This window comes from Mercenaria mercenaria, chromosome 2, assembly GCF_021730395.1.
Source record: "Mercenaria mercenaria strain notata chromosome 2, MADL_Memer_1, whole genome shotgun sequence".
Taxonomy (NCBI): Eukaryota; Metazoa; Mollusca; class Bivalvia; order Venerida; family Veneridae; genus Mercenaria; species Mercenaria mercenaria.
In genome coordinates this window covers 66,773,656-66,792,901 of record NC_069362.1, presented here as the reverse complement: position 1 = coordinate 66,792,901, position 19,246 = coordinate 66,773,656, and the positions used below count along the sequence as shown (strand labels likewise).

The following is a 19,246-nucleotide window of genomic DNA, read 5'->3' as shown; positions in this document are numbered from 1 at the left end:
GGGTGGCTGTTGAAGACAGGTGGCTGCTGAAGGCAAACAAATAAGAACAAAGTTAGTTTTGGGAGTAAGTAGAGTGCCTGCTGAAGGCAAGTGCTGGCTAAATACCGGTGGCTGTTAAAGCAGGTTTAACTATAGTCAAACTAAGGGAAGTAATGGATGAATAGTAGTTATGCTAAGGTTTCAACTGTCCTTTTATAAAGTTGACAGCGTATACCTGTGTATAGATGAAACAGGACACTGTTTACTTCCTTTGTTGTCTGTCACATGTGTATGGTTAATTCTAAACCTGGATATATTGCAAGTAGGGGCTGATTTAGGTCTTAAAACTTTGTTACTAAAGTAGAGTGGGTCTACTGGTATCTATTCTAAGTAACACGAAATCTTTGCCTGCCAAGACCTTGATTTGGGAGCTTGTAAATATAAGTTCTGATAATGGTAAATTTTATTCTCCAACTTCTTCAGCTTCAGTTGATGTACTCTAGCAGAACTTATTTCCTCATTTAAGGCAAGTCAATTAAATTTAACTAGAGACTATATGCCGCTTTTCGTGGAATTGAATACTAGTGTATACATTTCCATGTGCACCGCCATATGAACACATCTGTGGATGTCTCTTGTTTTTTGGTACCGGTAACATGTGTAAATGTTCTGCTCAAACCAGGGCTAGAGGGCGTGGACGGTAGCATGCATTTCCACTACCGTCCATAAACAGGTTCAATCAAATCGAGCCTATAGCATTTTCATTTTTTGACATTTTGAGCACCCTGTGGAGTTTCCTCTTGTTCTATCTAGGGCTACCTTTTACATAATACTGTTGAAAATTTGTAACTTAACTGCTGGAAAATGGTGTAAACCAAGCATAGACTAAGTAAAACTTAGGTAGAAATTTTATTAACTTATTTATATACACCACTTAAGATATATTCCTATAAAATTTGTGATAAAATCAACAAATATGAAAAACTTACACAAAATAAAATATATGAATAATACATCTTGTAATATAAAGTATAGTGGAGTATTACAAACAGTTTTCTTTGAGGCAATAAAAATCTATATGCTTGATAAATAAAAAAAGTGAAATATGTACTTCACTGCAGTTTAGAGTAGAAAATAACTGTACAAATTAAAACTGACATGTTAATAACATTTACTGCTTAAAACATGTATGTTTTCAGAGAAAACCCAATTTTGTAAACAAAAATGATAATCAAAATGTCTGTTTTCACAAATAATTTAAAAATGATGAAAATCATGATTTTGACTTCTCACAAAAGATGCTACAACAGATTCAGTCAATGAAATAACTTACGGAAAAGTCTGATTATATTATAAATACACTCAACACCTTCAAATGTTCAGACTTACTACTTTAAATACACATTTTATTTACTTAAAAACTGACCCTGGTAAGAATAAAATCTGAATAAAAATGAATTTTTGACTCAAGCTATTCTGAGAGTATTGCACAGTATCAAGAGCTTGATTTAGACCATACATTTTATATAAACATTACAAAACCCAGGCGCAGGTAACAGTACATGTATTATGAAATTTTGACAATATGTTGTGAGCATAATATGTGCATACATTCTGCAACAACAGTTGCAGTTTATGTAACTTAATTATCATGTATATAATAACGTTTTTGGCAATCAGTGTTGTCTCCAGTACACAGTTTTATAGAGATGATATTGTACTGAAATAAGATTGAACTATACACACATTTCTATACATTTAAACATGACTTATAATCAGCTTTGAAAGCCATTCACTATAAAGAAATAAGTAAATACATGAGAAGTGACATGAGCACACTAGACTTTATTACACCTGGTAAATGGTGAAAATATAATACACTTCATTGCATCAGGAAGATAAAATTTGCATTTAATTTGTTGCAATGCATCAGGTAAAACATGAGATCATATACTGCTATTTGCAATACATAATTAGAGAGACGTTCATTGGTCTAAAATACGTTTGTTAAAAAAAATGTCACTGCGTTTTTTAAAAATTTATTCCTTCCTGAAATAAAGTTCATACTTTAAATTTGCCGTTAGTACAAACTGAAATCTGATAATAAAAAAGTGGCCATTTCATTAATATCTTGAAGTAACAACAAATAAAAACCTTCCTCATTTCCGAGAAAAGCAAATTTCCCCCATTTATAAAGGCTATAAAAGTGTGACACAAAGTTTATTTTGACTGAACCAATAACTTCCACTGATGGCTTCTATAAATACAAACCAGTTAAAGCAGTGTTCAACAGGTGATGCAAATATAACATACATGATCATTGTCAGTACATATACTATTGCAGATATACATCTAATAACAAGAGTTCTTTATTTACATGTCACAGGGGTAACTGTGTATGCATCACATGCGAATCAGCTTAAATCTTTTCAGATGATTGTTAGTATGGGTATTGAAATACTAGTAGTGTAACTATGGTTACCGGAGAGACAAACATGAAGGTAGCACATTATATAAAGTTAGAAATTTGATTTACCTAAGGGAATTATCTAGGAAGAGGGGGTGGGGGAGGTGCAGGGGGAACCACACCTGGTGTTACTGTAACAACAGGAACAGGTGGGGGCTGAGGTGCAGGGGTGAATGCAGGTTTAGGGACTGAACTTTGAGCAGGTTTTGCAGTAGCCCCACTACCTGAAGGTCCTGGTTGAGCATTCTTCATTAAATGAGCTTCAATAAGCCTCTGCCGAGCCTGGAACGATCCTGGCTCACCTGTTGTCGGGTCAACTGCTGTTGACCTTTGTGTTTCTCCTACCCTGCTTGTGTCTAATCCATCATATGGTGGTGTAGCTGGACGTGCAGAAACACCAGAATCTTTGGGTGTCATGGGAAAATCTGTTGGAGGGGTACTAGGGCGTGGTCTTATAAAAGATGACTGTGGAGTAATGGGAAAATCTTTGGGAGGGGTCGATGGTCTGTAACTTTGCTCACGGGGTGAATTCACTGTGCTTGTAAGATTTAATGGAGGAACTTCGGTTGATTCTCTAGGAGATACTATTGGTATATCATTTGGTGGTGATTTTGGTCGTTTTATAACTTTTGAATAGAAGCTCTCACGTGGTATATCAGAAGGAGGGGTGTCGGGGCGTTTTACTCTCATCTGAACTGGCTCCTCATCCCCCTCCTCCTCGGCGAAATTGATCGCTCCCACATTGTAGTGGCTGAACCTCGATTTGTCACCATCTTCTACTAGATGTTGCAGGCGATCTGACATGGATGTGCCAATATCACTGTAGGGACCTATCACAGGGTCGTGCTCTGTTTGATAATGCTTCTCTTCATCTCGAGTGCCTGTTGCCGATCGTCTTATATCCTTTGGAACTTCGTAGCCTTCATTTGAATGAGAAGTTGGTTCCCGGGCTGGTATTGGACTTTCTGGCGGCAGGGGTTCTGAAGCTTTTGCCGAAGATCTTATTACTTTGGTATAGCTGTAAACATCTTCTTTTTGTATAGCATGAGGTTCAGTATGACGGCTTGTCTCTACTTGCGTACCAGCAGGATAAAAAATAACATCACCAGCTACAGGGTCTGGGGCTCGTTGCTCACTTTGTGTCCATCCAAATGATGGTGCCTTTGATGAGTGAGAAGACGTGGAAACATTGTCATCGTCAAGATGATCTTTTACAGACATGCGCAATGCATTGACAGCCTCTGTTACAGACGAGGCACGTGATCTCTCCGTCTGTGTTGGAGGCGGAGTTAATATTCTTGACTGTGATGTTTGGTCAGTGTTTACCTCTGCTTCAGCACGTATTATTGTAACCTGAAATGAGAAATTTACATGAAATCATTGGACTGTTTTTTTCAAAAATGGGTATAAAATGATAACACACACTAGAAATTCTTTGTTACTAGCAGTGAAATCTTTTAACGAAAATCAGAATGATAGTGTTTGAAAAAGAACCAAATTGTTTATGACTCGATCTGTAGGTTAGCTAATGCTAATTCCAAATGATGCATTTACAGTAATAAGCGAATACACTACAAAACTAGCAATGACTGCCTTATTATTAAGATACACCAAATTTTCTGTTTTTGCCAAGCTATACATTTGGGAAAGGAGGAAAAGAGTTACCTGAGGCTCATCCGATATTTCACTGAAATGAAGAAAAAATGTAAGTTATTTTTAGTAATGTTGTAACAGGAAGTGTATCCTACAGAAAGAATACTGTTATTCTTGCAAATGAAACTCTATCTAATATAGAATGTTGATAAAACAATCCTATGCTCCCAAAATAAGACTCTAGATAACTATCCTACTGAAAGTTCACTGTTTACATGGTAGAACCTCTCTACAGCAAACAGCATTGTGGAAATTAAAATATGTTTGTTGTGGATGTTGGTCTACCTTAGAACTATATCTCTGGGAAATACAGTAATGTCAGTAAAACAGTATATTAACAATAAACTGCGAATTGTGAGTGAACATAAGGACATTGTAATAAAGTACAGAATCTGAGTTGTGCCACTGAGTCAAGGATATATAACAATGCAATAACTTTTAACTTTGAATATCGGGTTACAAATATTTTGCAATTCTAGAGTTTTCATTACATAAAAATCAGTATTCCAAGTATACATTTTCATATTTTATAATAACTGGTTCAGTACAGGTACCAACACTTGTGTGGTTCAGTACAGGTATCAACACTTGTGTGGTTCAGTACAGGTACCAACGCTTGTGTGGTTCAGCACAGGTACCAAAGCTTGTGTGGTTCAGTACAGGTACCAAAGCTTGTGTGGTTCAGTACAGGTACCAACACTTGTGTGGTTCAGTACAGGTACCAACACTTGTGTGGTTCAGCACAGGTACCAAAGCGTGTGTGGTTCAGTACAGGTACCAAAGCTTATGTGGTTCAGTACAGGTATCAACACTTTTGTGGTTCAGTACAGGTACAAACGCTTGTGTGGTTCAGTACAGGTACCAATGCTTGTGTGGTTCAGTACAGGTACCAATGCTTGTGTGGTTCAATACAGGTACCAATGCTTGTGTGGTTCAGTGCAGGTACCAACACTTGGGTGGTTCATTTTGGCCATTTTACTTACTTACTGATAGGAAAGGAATGTAAACAGCTTCATAACTATAGCTTATATACTCTCCTAGAAAGATGGACCTGAACAAAGACACCATTTTTTCCAAGATAAAAAGGACCATAGTTATGACAAGGTGCAAAATAGAGGTATGGTTTTGCCACAACTTTAGTCCAATCTTAATGCAACTTGGTCAGAATGTTAGCAACAAAAATGCTCAATATGTTTGATACAAGGTCATCTAGGGTTAAAAGTAGGTCACTGGTTCAAATTAAACAAAACACCATTTTTACATTCTTAAGAGTTATATATTTTCAAACTGATACAATGTCATAAGAAATCAGGTTTGAATATTTTGTCCTAATGAAATTAAGGTAAAGTTTAAAACTGATCAATCTAGGATCACAAAGGAGGTCAGAAGGTCAACTGTACGAAAACCTTGTTAACATTCTAAAGGCCACATTGATCTTCATGCAGCTTTGTTGGTGAAATCTAGGTTAAGTCTGAAACTGGGTCATCTAAGGTCAAAAACTAGGTCACATCATCCTTGATAACCATTTTAACACCCCAGAGCATTTTCAGTCAGATCTACCTGAAACTTTGCCGAAATGTTCTTTGGGTGAAATTTAGGACAATAGTATTAGTATAGGACACTAGGTCAAATGCTAGAAAAGCCTTGTTTCTGCTCAGAGGTCACTTTTCAAACTAAGTTACAAATAAAAACATGGTCAGAATATTTGTCCCTATGTAATTTAAGTCAAGTTAAAAAAAGGTGTCATCTAGGATCAAAAGTTAGATCACTAGGTCAAATCATAGAAAAACTTAGTTAACCCTCCAAAGGCAGCATTTTTTATTTCTTGCTGGATAAATCTAAGTCAAATTTAAAACTCTCTTATCTGGGGTCAAAATCTAGGTCCCTGGGTCAATCCCTAGAAAATCTTTTAACCACTCTACATGTCTCATTTTAAGCCTGATTTGCATATGTACTTGAAATGTGGTCTGAATGTTTTTCTTGATAAATTTAGATAGATTAAATTTGAAATTTGATGATATTGGGTTTAAGGAAGGCCATATCATTGTGATATCATGGTATAATGTTATTACCAGTAACACCTTGATCTGTAGACGCCTATCTGTTATCCGATCTATGTGGGGTTTTTTTGTTCAAAACTTTGTCTTAGTGAAACTTAGGCCTAAACTGAAAATGGGCTATCTGGGATAAACAACTTGGTCATAATGTCAAATTATTTGAGTTGTGACCTTGACCTTGAGCTGGCATGGGCGAATTGTAGTTCTGCACGTCGTCTTGATAAGAGAAATATTACAGCCAAGTCATATTCAAATCCTTCAAGGCGTTTACAAGATACAGAGCGGACACAAAATGGAAGGCTAAAATCTTTGACCTCGAGTTGTGACCTTAACCTTGAGCCAACATGGCTGACTCATGTGTTCTGCACACTGTCTTGATGATTTGACTCAAGTTTCATGAAAATCCTTCAAGGTGTTTAAGAGATACAGAGTGGACACAAAATAGAAGGCTCAAACCTTTTACCTTGAGTTGTGACCTTGACCTTGAGCCGACAAGGCTGACTCATAAGTTTTGCACATCGACTTGATGAGGTGATCATTTGACCCAAGTTTCACGAAAATCCGTCAAAGAGTTCAAGTTATATGGAGCGGACACAACTGATACGGACGGATGGACGTAACCAACATAACACAGTTTCTATCTGGTATGCATAAAACCGAATAAGAGTATTTATCCAGATACAATCTAGGCCAGTTTTGAAACAAGGTCATATGGCGTCAAACACTAGATCAACGCTAGGAGACGGATCCCCTGCCTCCCAGGTCACTAGTAAAAATCATTGAAATATATGTTAACTCTGTAGAGGTCGCATTTTCTACCTGGTACTTATTTTGCTTTTGCTTAATTTGACAGCTGCAACTGCAGAGAAATACAATGCCACTTACTGCTTTCTGTAATTATAGCCTGATATTTGGACTTGGGTCAGTTTCGATATTAAGATATCGCCGTACATCAACAAATTAAGTACTTACGTTATTTGAGCTCCTTCTTTTGGAGATGGAGTATTTTTCTTATGATGCCGATCACGTGATTTTGATCTGTGCCTATGTCTATCTTCTTCATCGTCGTCAATATATATTACTGGTCGGATCACAGGTATTCCGTCGTACGATTGCTGGACAATAAATTCTTGTGACTTGTGTCTATGTCTGCTCGGCGACCTGTGTTTACTTGGAGATCTTCTATGCTCGTCATTTGTATCTATCCGTTCACGTCTCTTGTATTTTGACCTTTTGTGGACGACGGGTCGTGGGTCCGGTCTGACAGTAACGGTTCCACCAGCACCGCCGGTCGTTTCAAAAGGAATCACTATTGGTGGCGGACCGGACATCGTTCCGGGTCTAGACTGACCTTGCATCTGATACCGCATTTCTGGCGGCGGTCCGTGGTAGGTGGCATATGGTACTCTTAATGGCGGCGCAGGTACTGATTCAACATATGCCGGCGGCGGCGGTCTTGGCATAGGCACAGAAGTCATCATGGGCGGAGGTGGCATCTGTGGTGCGGAATTGTGTATGAAACCGTTAGCGTGATGTCGTTTCGCATAATGCTTATGTGGAGGAGGGACCCCATTAGCTACAAACACCTTATGTTTGTTCTTTCTGTGCCGATGTTTGTCTTCCTGCTCATTCAGACTTTGGCGCCTGAAAGAGAATGGTAGAAGGCTACGTAAGTATGTATGTAACTATTTGAAGCCTTTCAACATATACTAACTTGCAGAAAAGCTTTAAGCGAAATATTTTAAGTTGAAAATGGGGCATAACTTTGCCAAAATGTAAGCAAGAGTAACGAAACTTACAGTGTAATGACTGCAAAGATGTGTTTAGAATCTAAAAACATTTGGTGAAGTGATTACTGAGAAACATGCTTACATGCAAAACTGTCAAAACAAATGTGTTAAAAGGGGGCATAATATTACAAAATAAAAACTAGAACTATGTAACTTGTCCTGGGAGGTCATCTCACGATGCCGAAGACATAATTGAAGTTTGGAAGCATTTAGCTTAGTAGTGTCTGATTAACCTGCTTACGTGCAAAATTTTAAATTGAAATTCTAACTTAAAAAGTGGCATAATCTTTATAACATACAAAGTAGATTTATATGCAACTTTTCAAGGGAAGTCATCCCATGATGCCAAAGACATGTGCGAAGTTTGAAAACAATTGTCCTGGTAGTTGTTGAGAAACCTGCTTACATGCAAAACATTCGTGACGCGGACGCCGACGGAAGAGTGACTACAAGAGCTCTACTATTTGAAAAATAATTTTAAACAGTCGAGCTAAAGAAACGATGAAAGCTAAAATCTCCCAACAAACAATCTGCATCATACGGACTTTGAAAATGAATGTAAGATACAAAACCACACATTAAGCAGTCAAAGTTTACGTGTACACATTAAGCAGTCAAGGTTTACGTGTACACATTAACATTAAGCAGTCAACGTATACGTGTACACATTAAGCAGTCAATGTTTACGTGTACACATTAAGCAGTCAACGTTTACGTGTACACATTAAGCAGTCAACGTTTATGTGTACACATTAACATTAAGCAGTCAACGTATACGTGTACACATTAAGCAGTCAATGTTTACGTGTACACATTAAGCAGTCAACGTTTACGTGTACACATTAAGCAGTCAAAGTTTACGTGTATGGTGCCGGCTACTTACTTATAGAAGCAGACGATAGCCACTCCAGCACACAATAAGAGCAAAACTACCCCCGCGACGGTTCCGGCTATGATCAAACCCGTAGTGTCTGCTGCATCAACAACTGAAATTTTAGAAGAAATTGATTAGATATACGGTTCAGAAGATCTCTGGAAGGTCAGTCACTAACGTTGTTTCCTTGGATATTCAAATCTATATAAATCCAATCCACTTCAATTTTTTCTAGTAAAGTGAGCATACACTATGCATTTTGTAAATGTTAACAAAAACATAGTATATAACGAGAAATATATGCTTTTCATGACAGAACACAATAACTAGTTCGTCTATAAATGTCATAAATCTAACGTAGTTGCAGCTGAGAAACAGGTCAAGATTGGACATAAAGACAACGCATTTACGTTATTATTCCAAACTTTAAAAACTTCACCTAGATACTTGAATTTTTTTTTTACTAGTGTGGACTGACTTTTCAACATCTACAGCAATGCTTTTAAAAGACTTCAGAGTTTATTGATAGCTTTAAGTGCCTGCTCAGAAAGAATCTTAACTGTTTTAGACATTTTGCCGTTTGAAACAATAACAGAAACTATCAATAACTTTGAAAGTCTCATTAAATGCTCCATTTGTGCTCACGTTTCTCAAATACATAACGTACGTGACAACAATAAAACCAAACTGGCATTCTGACAGAAGGTATTGACTATCCAATTACGTAGACTGATATCTGATACAGATTCTACATATATTTCAAACTTCCTGATTTTTTTACCATGCCATATTAGTTTATCTATTTCAATTAAGTATTTAACACTTCCTGCATTACATATTGAATGAATATGACTAAAACAGATATCATCGCCATACTGGTCTAGAATATTCATTCATTCATTCATTCATTCATTCATTCGTGTGTTACTTGTCCATTCCTTCAATATGACAGTCACTCATTTTGGTTGGTTGACTGGTTGTGTTGCAGACTATTGCTGCGTAACGCTTGTAACGCCTGGCAGTCATTGACTACATAACGTTCCATACAGATGGGTGAAACTAGGTAAAGAAGTATGAAATAAAAATACATTGTAAGTACTGAACTAAACAGGACAAGTGTTTACGATAGGACCAATGTTTCGTGGGAGTCGGAGAGGATAACTGTCCTAGCTTGTCATTAAAGAGAGGAGAAAAAAGGTGTCGTGTTCAGTTGAAGCTCATCGATTACAAATGCATGTTTTGTTTATATAAGCCTACCACGACTTGACATGCCGTATTTAACCCAGCACACTCGCTCACTGAACTATACAGCGGCCTAAGCGGACAGTACATAGCTGGGCTCGCCGATACCTATATGAGTGGAGGGCAGGACTCATCTAGCTAAACACTATAGGAGGAGATTGTTTAATGTATGCGCTTGTACCCAATCTTTATCAAAGTGTCAATGTCCGACGTGGACGATGACGTACTGCCGTTACGGTCGGCGATATATTAAAAGCTCCCCGGACTGTCCTCACGGCGAGCTCAAGATATTTTTACATTTCTCATACAGATTTCTTCATACGAGGTTCTGCCTGAAATGTATTCTTCTCAGGCCCGGTGCGAGAATCTTGCAATGTTGTACATAAAAAAATACCGGTCAAACCTTTAAATATACACGTTTTTTACATTTTCGTTTAAGTAAGTTCCTAATGAAATACTTTGCAAAATGCAATTTATGTTTCATCATTGTATAATGAAAGAGGTATATATAGGTTTTCCCTCATGCATCAGTAGCCGGTATATACCGGTACAATGATATCTTGAAATTCATCGGCTCGTTTTACATAAAAAATGTAAAGAAATCAAAATCTCACATAAACTTTTTGGAGGGTAATAAATTGTGGCAATAATTGAGCAATTTTCGTGTCATGCTTTAACAGACTGGAAAATAGCGAATTTTTTTAAAAGAATACAATTGCAATAATTAATTTAACATATTAAAACATTAAATAGGAAAACTTTTAACCTTCACTAGTTGTGGCGGCTAAGATGAGTATTTGAACCGGTGAAGATCGGCACACTGTATACTGTTTAGAAGAAGTAAAAAAGATGGCCACCAACTAGATCTGAAACCACACGAACATTTTTGGTACTGCTGTCTTTGAGGGGGGTGGGGGGGTACGGAAAGGGATAACCTGATTCTATTTAACTATAACGTGTGTAGATACAGATATGTACATTCGTAAATAATTCAAAATAACTAAATAGAAAGAGCTTTTTCTTTAAGAAAAACTTTTTTTCGTCTAAAAATGAATGTTGTCACTGATTCTCAATCGAGCAGACGATTCTGTTTGAATCCAAACCGGTACATTACTCGGCATCCAACCGGTACTTTACTCGGCATCCAACCGTGTGTTACTCATGCATCCATCAAGACTGTAGAAACGTTGTCATATTTCAAAGACTATTGATCAAATTATTGTACTTGAAATATGTTACAAGTAAAACATACTTCTTTCTTTCTCTCACAAAGGGAAACGCTGCAAGCTGCCAACACAGAAGTGTTCTTATTTATAGGTTCTTTACATGTAATATTGACCATTGCCTATTAAGCGCATGTCATTATGTCTGCGTGAGCCGGAGCATTTACTCACCAAGAACGGACCTCGTGCACGCGGCGCATGTGCGTCTGATGTTGTCAAGACTGCAGAACAAATAAACGATAGATTCAACCTTCCTGATACTCTGTGACGACGAAAGATCTTGTATAAATTTACATTTCAACAATTGTCGTCTGTATCGATTATTTACACAGTGAGAAATCTAAAACCTGTAACTGAACGAATGAGGAAGAAAACTTGATATAGTTTTTGAATACATACACTTTAAAATCATATGAATATATCACTTGAAGCTTGCTATACACACAAATTGTCTAAAACCCATGTATATTTCATTAAATAATGGAAAACGCGTTATTTCATTCAATAATTTAAGTTAAAACTGCTTCTTAAACATGTTCCAGAATGCATAAATATATTTATTCATCTCATAGAGTTTATTTCAATGCCGCGTATTCTCGACACACTGACCTCGATTGAACCGTTCCTTCATTTAACTATAACAATAAACGACACCATCAAATACCTATTGTCAATGTGCACTCATTATTTACACTCGTCTGTGCCTGCAGGTCAATTTTCTAGGTATGAAATTTTGATAAAATATTTTCATAGCCTTAATCATTAAGTTAATGTCAATGACGGTAATTTCATTAACCGTTCAAACAAAAGAACCGATGTAGAAATTCTTCATTCTAGTCAATATAGATTAATGAAAACGGATCTGCTTTTTCTTGATTTGTATCAAGGCACTTTCAATAAAAGATCTAGCTTTTAGCTGCTCAGTTTACCCGTCTGTGCGCTTCCCTTTTTACGTACTAGTATTCGCTTATTTATGCGTACTTACATTAAGTTGCGGAAAATACTGTATCTACAGTCAGTGAGATGAAAAAAAAAACATGTAATTATAATCAAACAAGGTATAAAAGTGTTTTCAGTTACCAGGTTCATATTCGTTTGCCCAGTCTCCTTTGCTAAAAACAATCGTTGTCGATTAACTCGTTCATATATACACTTCTCTAACCTCAAAACTATCACAATTTTGGTAATGCTGACATTTTTTACTGAAATGGGGAAGACACATTTTTACAAACTCAACTGTCAGACATGGTTCAAGTACCTACTAGTAAGATTTTCAGCCAAGACACGTAGACACGCCAAAAAAACAACATAATACTGAAACAGTTTTTCTTAAACTTTTCTACAAAAACGCTTACTATCTCGGGTTTTAATAATTAGAGAATGATATATCTTTTTCACAGGTGATGCCACAGTCACAGTACACGTATTATATACTAGGACCGCCATATTTTGTAGTTTCGTATATATGGTAATATTTATTTTGTTTACACGTTAACTTAAATAAATGTATGCAAATATTATTCAATAATGATTCAGTTGTCAAAAGAAATTACCAACTGTCATAATATTTACAGTAGTTATTAGCTTAATTCACTATCTGTCGGTGTCATAATTCAAACTAGTATCAGACCAGCCAAACTTTCTTGTCTGTTAGAATTGTCATAGAATAAATGATACAGTCAGTTATTGTGAACTAACTTTGCATCAATATTTCGTTGAATATATACTTCTGTTTGTTGTAATAAAATCAGTAAGAAACCACAAATTAAATCAATATTCAATGAATCAATGTTTTGCAGCAATATTCCGCAGAATGTATGCTACTGTCTGGTAAGCTACATCTTGCATCAACATTCCATATGCTACTGTCTGGTAAACTACACGTTGCATCAACATTCCATATGCTACAGTCTGGTAAACTACACGTTGCATCAACATTCCATATGTTACTGTCTGGTATGCTATATGTTACATCAACATGCCATATGCTACTGTCTGGTAACCACACGTTGCATCAACATTCCATATGCTACTGTCTGGTAAACTACACGTTGTATCAACATTCCATATGCTACTGTCTGGTAAACTACACGTTGCATCAACATTCCATATGCTACTGTCTGGTAACCATACGTTGCATCAACATTCCATATGTTACTGTCTGGTATGCTATACGCTGCATCAACATTCCATATGCTACTGTCTGGTAAACTATACGTTGCGTCAACATTCCATATGCTACTGTACATCTTGCATCAACATTCCATATGCTACTGTCTGGTAAACTACACGTTGCATCAACATTCCATATGCTACTGTCTGGTAACCTACACGTTGTATCAACATTCCATATGCTACTGTCTGGTAAACTACACTTTGCATCAACATTCCATATGCTACTGTCTGATAAACTGCACGTTCCATCAACATTCCATATGCTACTGTCTGGTATGCTATACGTTGCATCAACATTCCATATGCTACTGTCTGGTAAACTACACGTTGCATCAACATTCCATATGCTACTGTCTGGTAAACTGCACGTTGCATCAACATTCCATATGCTATGCTATACGTTGCATCAACATTCCATATGCTACTGCCTGGTAACCACACGTTGCATCAACATTTCATATGCTACAGTCTGGTAAACTGCACGTTGCATCAATATTCCATATGCTACTGTCTGGTATGCTATACGTTGCATCAACATTCCATATGCTACTGTCTGGTAACTAAACGTTGTATCAACATTCCATATGCTACTGTCTGGTAACCACACGTTGCATCAACATTCCATATGCTACTGTATGGTAACCAAACGTTGTATCAACATTCCATATGCTACAGTCTGGTAACCACACGTTGCATCAACATTCCATATGCTACAGTCTGGTAAACTACACGTTGTATCAACATTCCATAAGCTACAGTCTGGTAAACTATACGTTGCATCAACATTCAGTATGCTACTGTCTGGTATGCTATACGTTGCATCAACATTCCATATGCTACTGTACACGTTGCATCAACATTCCATATGCTACTGTCTGGTAAACTAGTACACGTTGCATCAACATTCCATATGCTACTGTCTGGTAAACTACACGTTGCATCAACATTCCCTATGCTACTGACTGGTATGCTATACGTTGCATCAACATTCCATATGCTACTGCCTGGTAACCACACGTTGCATCAACATTTCATATGTTACAGTCTGGTAAACTACACGTTGTATCAACATTCCATATGCTACTGTCTGATAAACTACACGTTGCATCAACATTCCATATGCTACTGTCTGGTAAGCTACACGCTGCTGCATCTATATTCCATATGCTACTGTTTGGTAAACTACACGTTGCGTCAACATTCCGTAGAGTGTATGCTACTGTCAGGTAAGCTACACGTTACATCACTAGTCCGTAGAATGTATGCTACTGTCTAGTACGCTACATGCTGCATCATTAGTCCGTAGAATGTATGTTTTTGCCCAATAAGCTACACGTTGCATCAATATTCCGTAGAATGTGTGCTACTGGTGTTGTAAACTACATTGATATTCCAGTTACCAACTTACTGGCTATTGTAAGCTACAGACTGCATTATTATTCCAATAAAACATATGCTACTGTTTGTTATTAAGCTACACATAAGGCACCTCAACTTTCCATAGAATGTATGCTACAAACTGCATCAATATTTCGTAGAATGTAAGCAACTGGTTGTTGATAGCTACAAATGCATCGATATTCCAACAGAACGTATGCTACTGTTAAGTCATAAATTACTCCAAAAAGAGTGTACGCTACTGTTTGGTTAGCTACAAATTGTTTTAACTGTTTGCTTCAAACCGCATCAATATTTCTAAGTGAAATGTTTGAATAAGAAAAGACCGACATGATCCTTTCATTTATGTTATTAAGTGTAGCAATGGGTAGCACATGACTAAGACATTTTTAAAGTTTTAAATATAATCGTCATCAGGTTTGGGTGATAGAGAAATGACTATAATTATAATATTTTGGACCCTGATCAAAGTCCTGGGCAAGGTAGTCAGATTTTGTAGGAACAGTGTTGTTCGCGGATGTATTAAGAATGCAAATGGTGCTTTGGAAATGGAGAAAAACAGTTATGAAGCTCCGCTATAATATATATGGACAATTTAGTGTCAGTGGCGCAATGGTTAGCAGGTTGGACTATAATGCAAGCTTTCCGGGTTCGATCCCCGGTCGCGGCTGATATCCCGACTAGTATTCGGTGCTGGGTGATTTACTTATAAGTGGTACTGTTTTCAGCAGTATCCGCCTAGACTTGGTGCTGGGGATGTAAATATGACTCCTGCCGTGGGCTCGCTAAATTGTTCCATCTATTTCAAGTGGGGACTTTCGTCGACTACCACGTTAAACAAAAAACTTTACCCTTTTCACTTTGACAAAAAGATAGTGTATTCTTCTGTTTAGGCTTGCTAGATACAAGACGGTTCAGCTGCTGTTCTGGTAATTATAAGGTACTACAAGTTTACTGCTGCGGTCAGTTTACTATTCTAGATCAGTTACGAACATGATATAAATATATGGTATTGATGTGGTAAGTAAAGAAACGCAAGGTCACTTGTGATAAATAATGAAAATTAAGGTCATTGTTGTAACAAATAATGATAATGTAGGTTAATGTTGTGGTGAAAAATGAGCATCAAAGTCAATAATAAGCTCTTGGGTAGAGTAGGAAATAATAATAACTTTATTTTTATTTTATTTTCTGAAGGTGACATACTAAGTGTACAAATACAGATATTTTACAACTTATTTCCAGTATGGCCTTCAACTGATATACATTCACACATACACACAATCATACAGTCAATTTATAATTTAACATTTATACAAAAAAACACATATCAGAATTACTTAAATTTTCTCGACAAACACGTCTCAAATTAAAGAAGGCTTAAATAAACGTAATGTAACAATAACTATGTTTTAAAAGAATTATCATGCGTCACAAAGATTATACATGACAATTAAGATACATACAAAAAAGAAAGTCTGTCCCATAAGATAATAAATTGTTCCAGATTTGAATAATAAGATAGTATGAATATTATTATTATTGGAATAGAATACAGTAACATCAATTCAACAAAATTCTTGTAATTACAAGTAATTAATTGTTAAAAACTATTTTAACAAGAGAAAATTCTTTAAATTATGCTTGAAAGTAGTTATATTATTATTATGAAGTTTAATGTAAGAAGGAAGTGAATTCCATATGTGTGCAGCTTTGTAGCTAAATGTTTGTTTCAGGTAGTTCGTTTTAGGTTTAACAATAGAAAGATCCATGTTTTCGATTGAGCGCAGACTGTAATGATCATTATGAACAAAATGTAGTAAATCTGAAATGTATATAGGACAATCTCCTCTTTTACTTTTGTACACTAATAATGAAATATGGTATTTGCACCTGTTCTCAAAAGATAGAAGTTTTGAATTTCTTAATATTTCATCAAAGTTGCTACACTTTGATTTTGTAATTATTTTTATAGCGCGTCTCTATTTTTATACACTATTAGTTCCAAAAGCGTTTGTCTTTAATGTGATATATACTGACATAATACAGAAACAGATTAGACACACTTACATCTGCAAGTATTCGCAAATTTGGGAATAATGGAAGTTTTTCTGTGTCTATATGGTAACTCCCTTGTACTATAGCTGGTTCAGTGTTGCTCTTTCCTTATTTATTTTAATATTAGAATAATGTAGTTATGCATTAAATCAAATGTCAAAATTGGTTGTTCAACGTTTAATGTAATTTGTCATGTCTATGTTGTAACATTTATCAAACTTTTTTAACACTTGGGCTGTTTAAGGCATCGCCTACAGTGGCAGCCATTTGACTCAAAATTTTACATGGAAATTTTCATAAAAATAAAAGATGACTAAGTGGTAACAATAAAGTCAATAAATTTGTTATAATTATGTTTTAAATATCTATGTGAACATATGCAAGTAGAAGGATGTGCATTTTACTACCTGTATTATGCCTTTATTCGATATTTTTCTATGACAAAATTTTGCAATTTTATCTGCAGTCAAACTCAATATATATTCAATACATTTCAAAGATAATTACAGCCAATTGTAAAGCAGACCTTGAAGAATAAAGTCTTCAGAAATTATTTTGAAATTTTACCTGATTACTGAATTATACACAAAAATCCCAACACCATCAATTTATCCAATTTGTGTTATCTGTTTACACATAATCTACATGTATATAAACAGGTGATATTATAGGATTATGTATAGGTTTACCTGGCTACCTGTGGTCAGTAATGCATGTACAAACAACATTTTAAATTAAATTTACATGGGGTTGTCTTTTTATGTCTAATGCAATAACCAGGAACAATTTCGACAAAAATCCGTAGGAGTTTGCAGTATACATATTGTACTATGAAATTAACAAAATTTTGTCTTTGTAATATTTTTTTATATTGGAGTTCTACTGCACATAAAATTTCAATATTTTGGGGTAAATTTTCAGTCTAAACCAGACTCAAATATTTTACAAGCGGCATATGTACTACAAATCATCATATGCTTCTTATGTTGATGATAATTTGACCAGCTGTTAAGGCTTTAGTGCAATTTTCAAGAGAAAAATACTCAGCCTGAAAAATTGTGACTGTGGCGAGGCCTTAACAGGTCAAAGGAATCTAAACTACAACAGATGGCCAGTCCATTGACCCAAATCTTAATTATCAGATGATAATTGGGGTGGGAAATGTTTCATCGATATCAGATCTATATGTGTTCGCTTGTTAAGTCTAAAATAAATTAAATGTGAATTCTTTCTTTCTATGTCATTATTATAAATCAAAAGCGTTATAAACACATGGTTGATTTTCACTGTTAAATTTATCGTACATCTGTTTCTACAGACCGGTTTTAAACAATTAATGCATACTATTTCACGGCTCTACGATCTGTAAATATTTCTGTATCGTCAAAATAATACTAAATACTATATTTAAACTAATTTCCTATGTCAGTAGGGTAACTTTTAAGCATGTGTTTACGTCACGCTGTTTAAAACTAAATAAATATATTTTAATTGATCTATAAAAAAATAGCCTCTTACCTGGACACGCAGACAGCAAGACAATCCCAAAAAGGGCTGCCCCAGCGGTCCCTGCCATCGTAAATCCTGTTTTAAGTCCAGATCAGGAAGTCATACAACCTAAAACTTGGGTTCATGCAACCTCGCCCATATTTACTAATTTACATGTTTCGAAAACCACGGTATGCGATCGTATTATCATATACTGAAAGAAAATACTTGTTCAGTTTAATAGTTTATTCTGACGCGGTTGAGTGCCTTTACACAACCATGTTTAGATAGTTTCCGACCAATACTATATAAAAGTGGATATCCGCGGGTGTGCTTTATAACATTATGTTAGGCTTAGGAAAAGCGCTATAAATGACAATAAAATGACAAATCCATGTTTTGTCTGCTGTTAAACAGGTGCGTATCAAGTCCTTTTCTTGTTTTGACTTGATTGCGACCCATTTCCTCAAATAAAACAGTTTTAGGTATAACTTTCAACAGAAATACTTACCTGACGTGATATGTTGCAAAATGGTATTAAAAAGTGTCATAACATTTGAATGAAATTGTTAAACACAGCTATTAAAGTTGCTGTTTTCCCCCCATGAAATATGAACTATTTATCTGTAGCGAACGTTCCACAAAGATGTTTTTAGCTCTACCATTCAAAGAATAGGCAGGGTTATTAGACTAACCCGTGCGCCGGCGTCACTATTTGGCTAAGATTTTGTATTGTTTATACATAATTTATTTTAGGTCGATTGTGAATCAAGTTCTACAACTTATATTAATCAATCTCGCCACCTCATTCTTGATGGAATCCATCGCCACGAGGGTATGAG

General features: G+C 35.9%; 1 protein-coding gene and 1 long non-coding RNA gene across 3 annotated transcripts; both read right to left on the bottom strand.

Moving 5' to 3' along the window:
• Positions 1-869: 869 nt before the first annotated feature.
• LOC123564165 (cell surface glycoprotein 1-like) lies at positions 870-18,691 on the bottom strand. The gene is made up of 5 exons (XM_045357535.2): positions 18,435-18,691; positions 8,830-8,932; positions 7,129-7,800; positions 4,112-4,133; positions 870-3,799 (listed from the first exon to the last, which is right to left on the bottom strand). The coding sequence occupies exons 1-5, from the start codon at positions 18,490-18,492 to the stop codon at positions 2,525-2,527; spliced, it is 2,130 nt and encodes a 709-aa protein (XP_045213470.2). The 5' UTR covers positions 18,493-18,691; the 3' UTR covers positions 870-2,524.
• On the bottom strand, positions 9,120-15,504 carry LOC123564166 (uncharacterized). 2 transcript variants are annotated; one of them, XR_006688954.2, is made up of 3 exons: positions 12,366-15,504; positions 11,457-11,638; positions 9,120-9,879 (listed from the first exon to the last, which is right to left on the bottom strand). It is a non-coding gene; the product is annotated as an uncharacterized LOC123564166 (long non-coding RNA). The 2 variants fall into 2 exon arrangements; XR_008369866.1 differs by having other exon boundaries at positions 9,120-11,638.
• Positions 18,692-19,246: the final 555 nt, after the last annotated feature.

Bases quoted from the DNA above. Each gene is read 5' to 3' on its own strand.
- LOC123564165 (XM_045357535.2), bottom strand. From the start codon at position 18,492: ATGGCAGGGACCGCTGGGGCAGCCCTTTTTGGGATTGTCTTGCTGTCT. The intron at 4,134-7,128 runs GTAAGTACTTAA...TCTTCATTTCAG, and splicing joins AAAGAAGGAGCTCAAATAAC to TGAAATATCGGATGAGCCTC. The intron at 3,800-4,111 runs GTAACTCTTTTC...TTCTCATTTCAG, and splicing joins AAATATCGGATGAGCCTCAG to GTTACAATAATACGTGCTGA.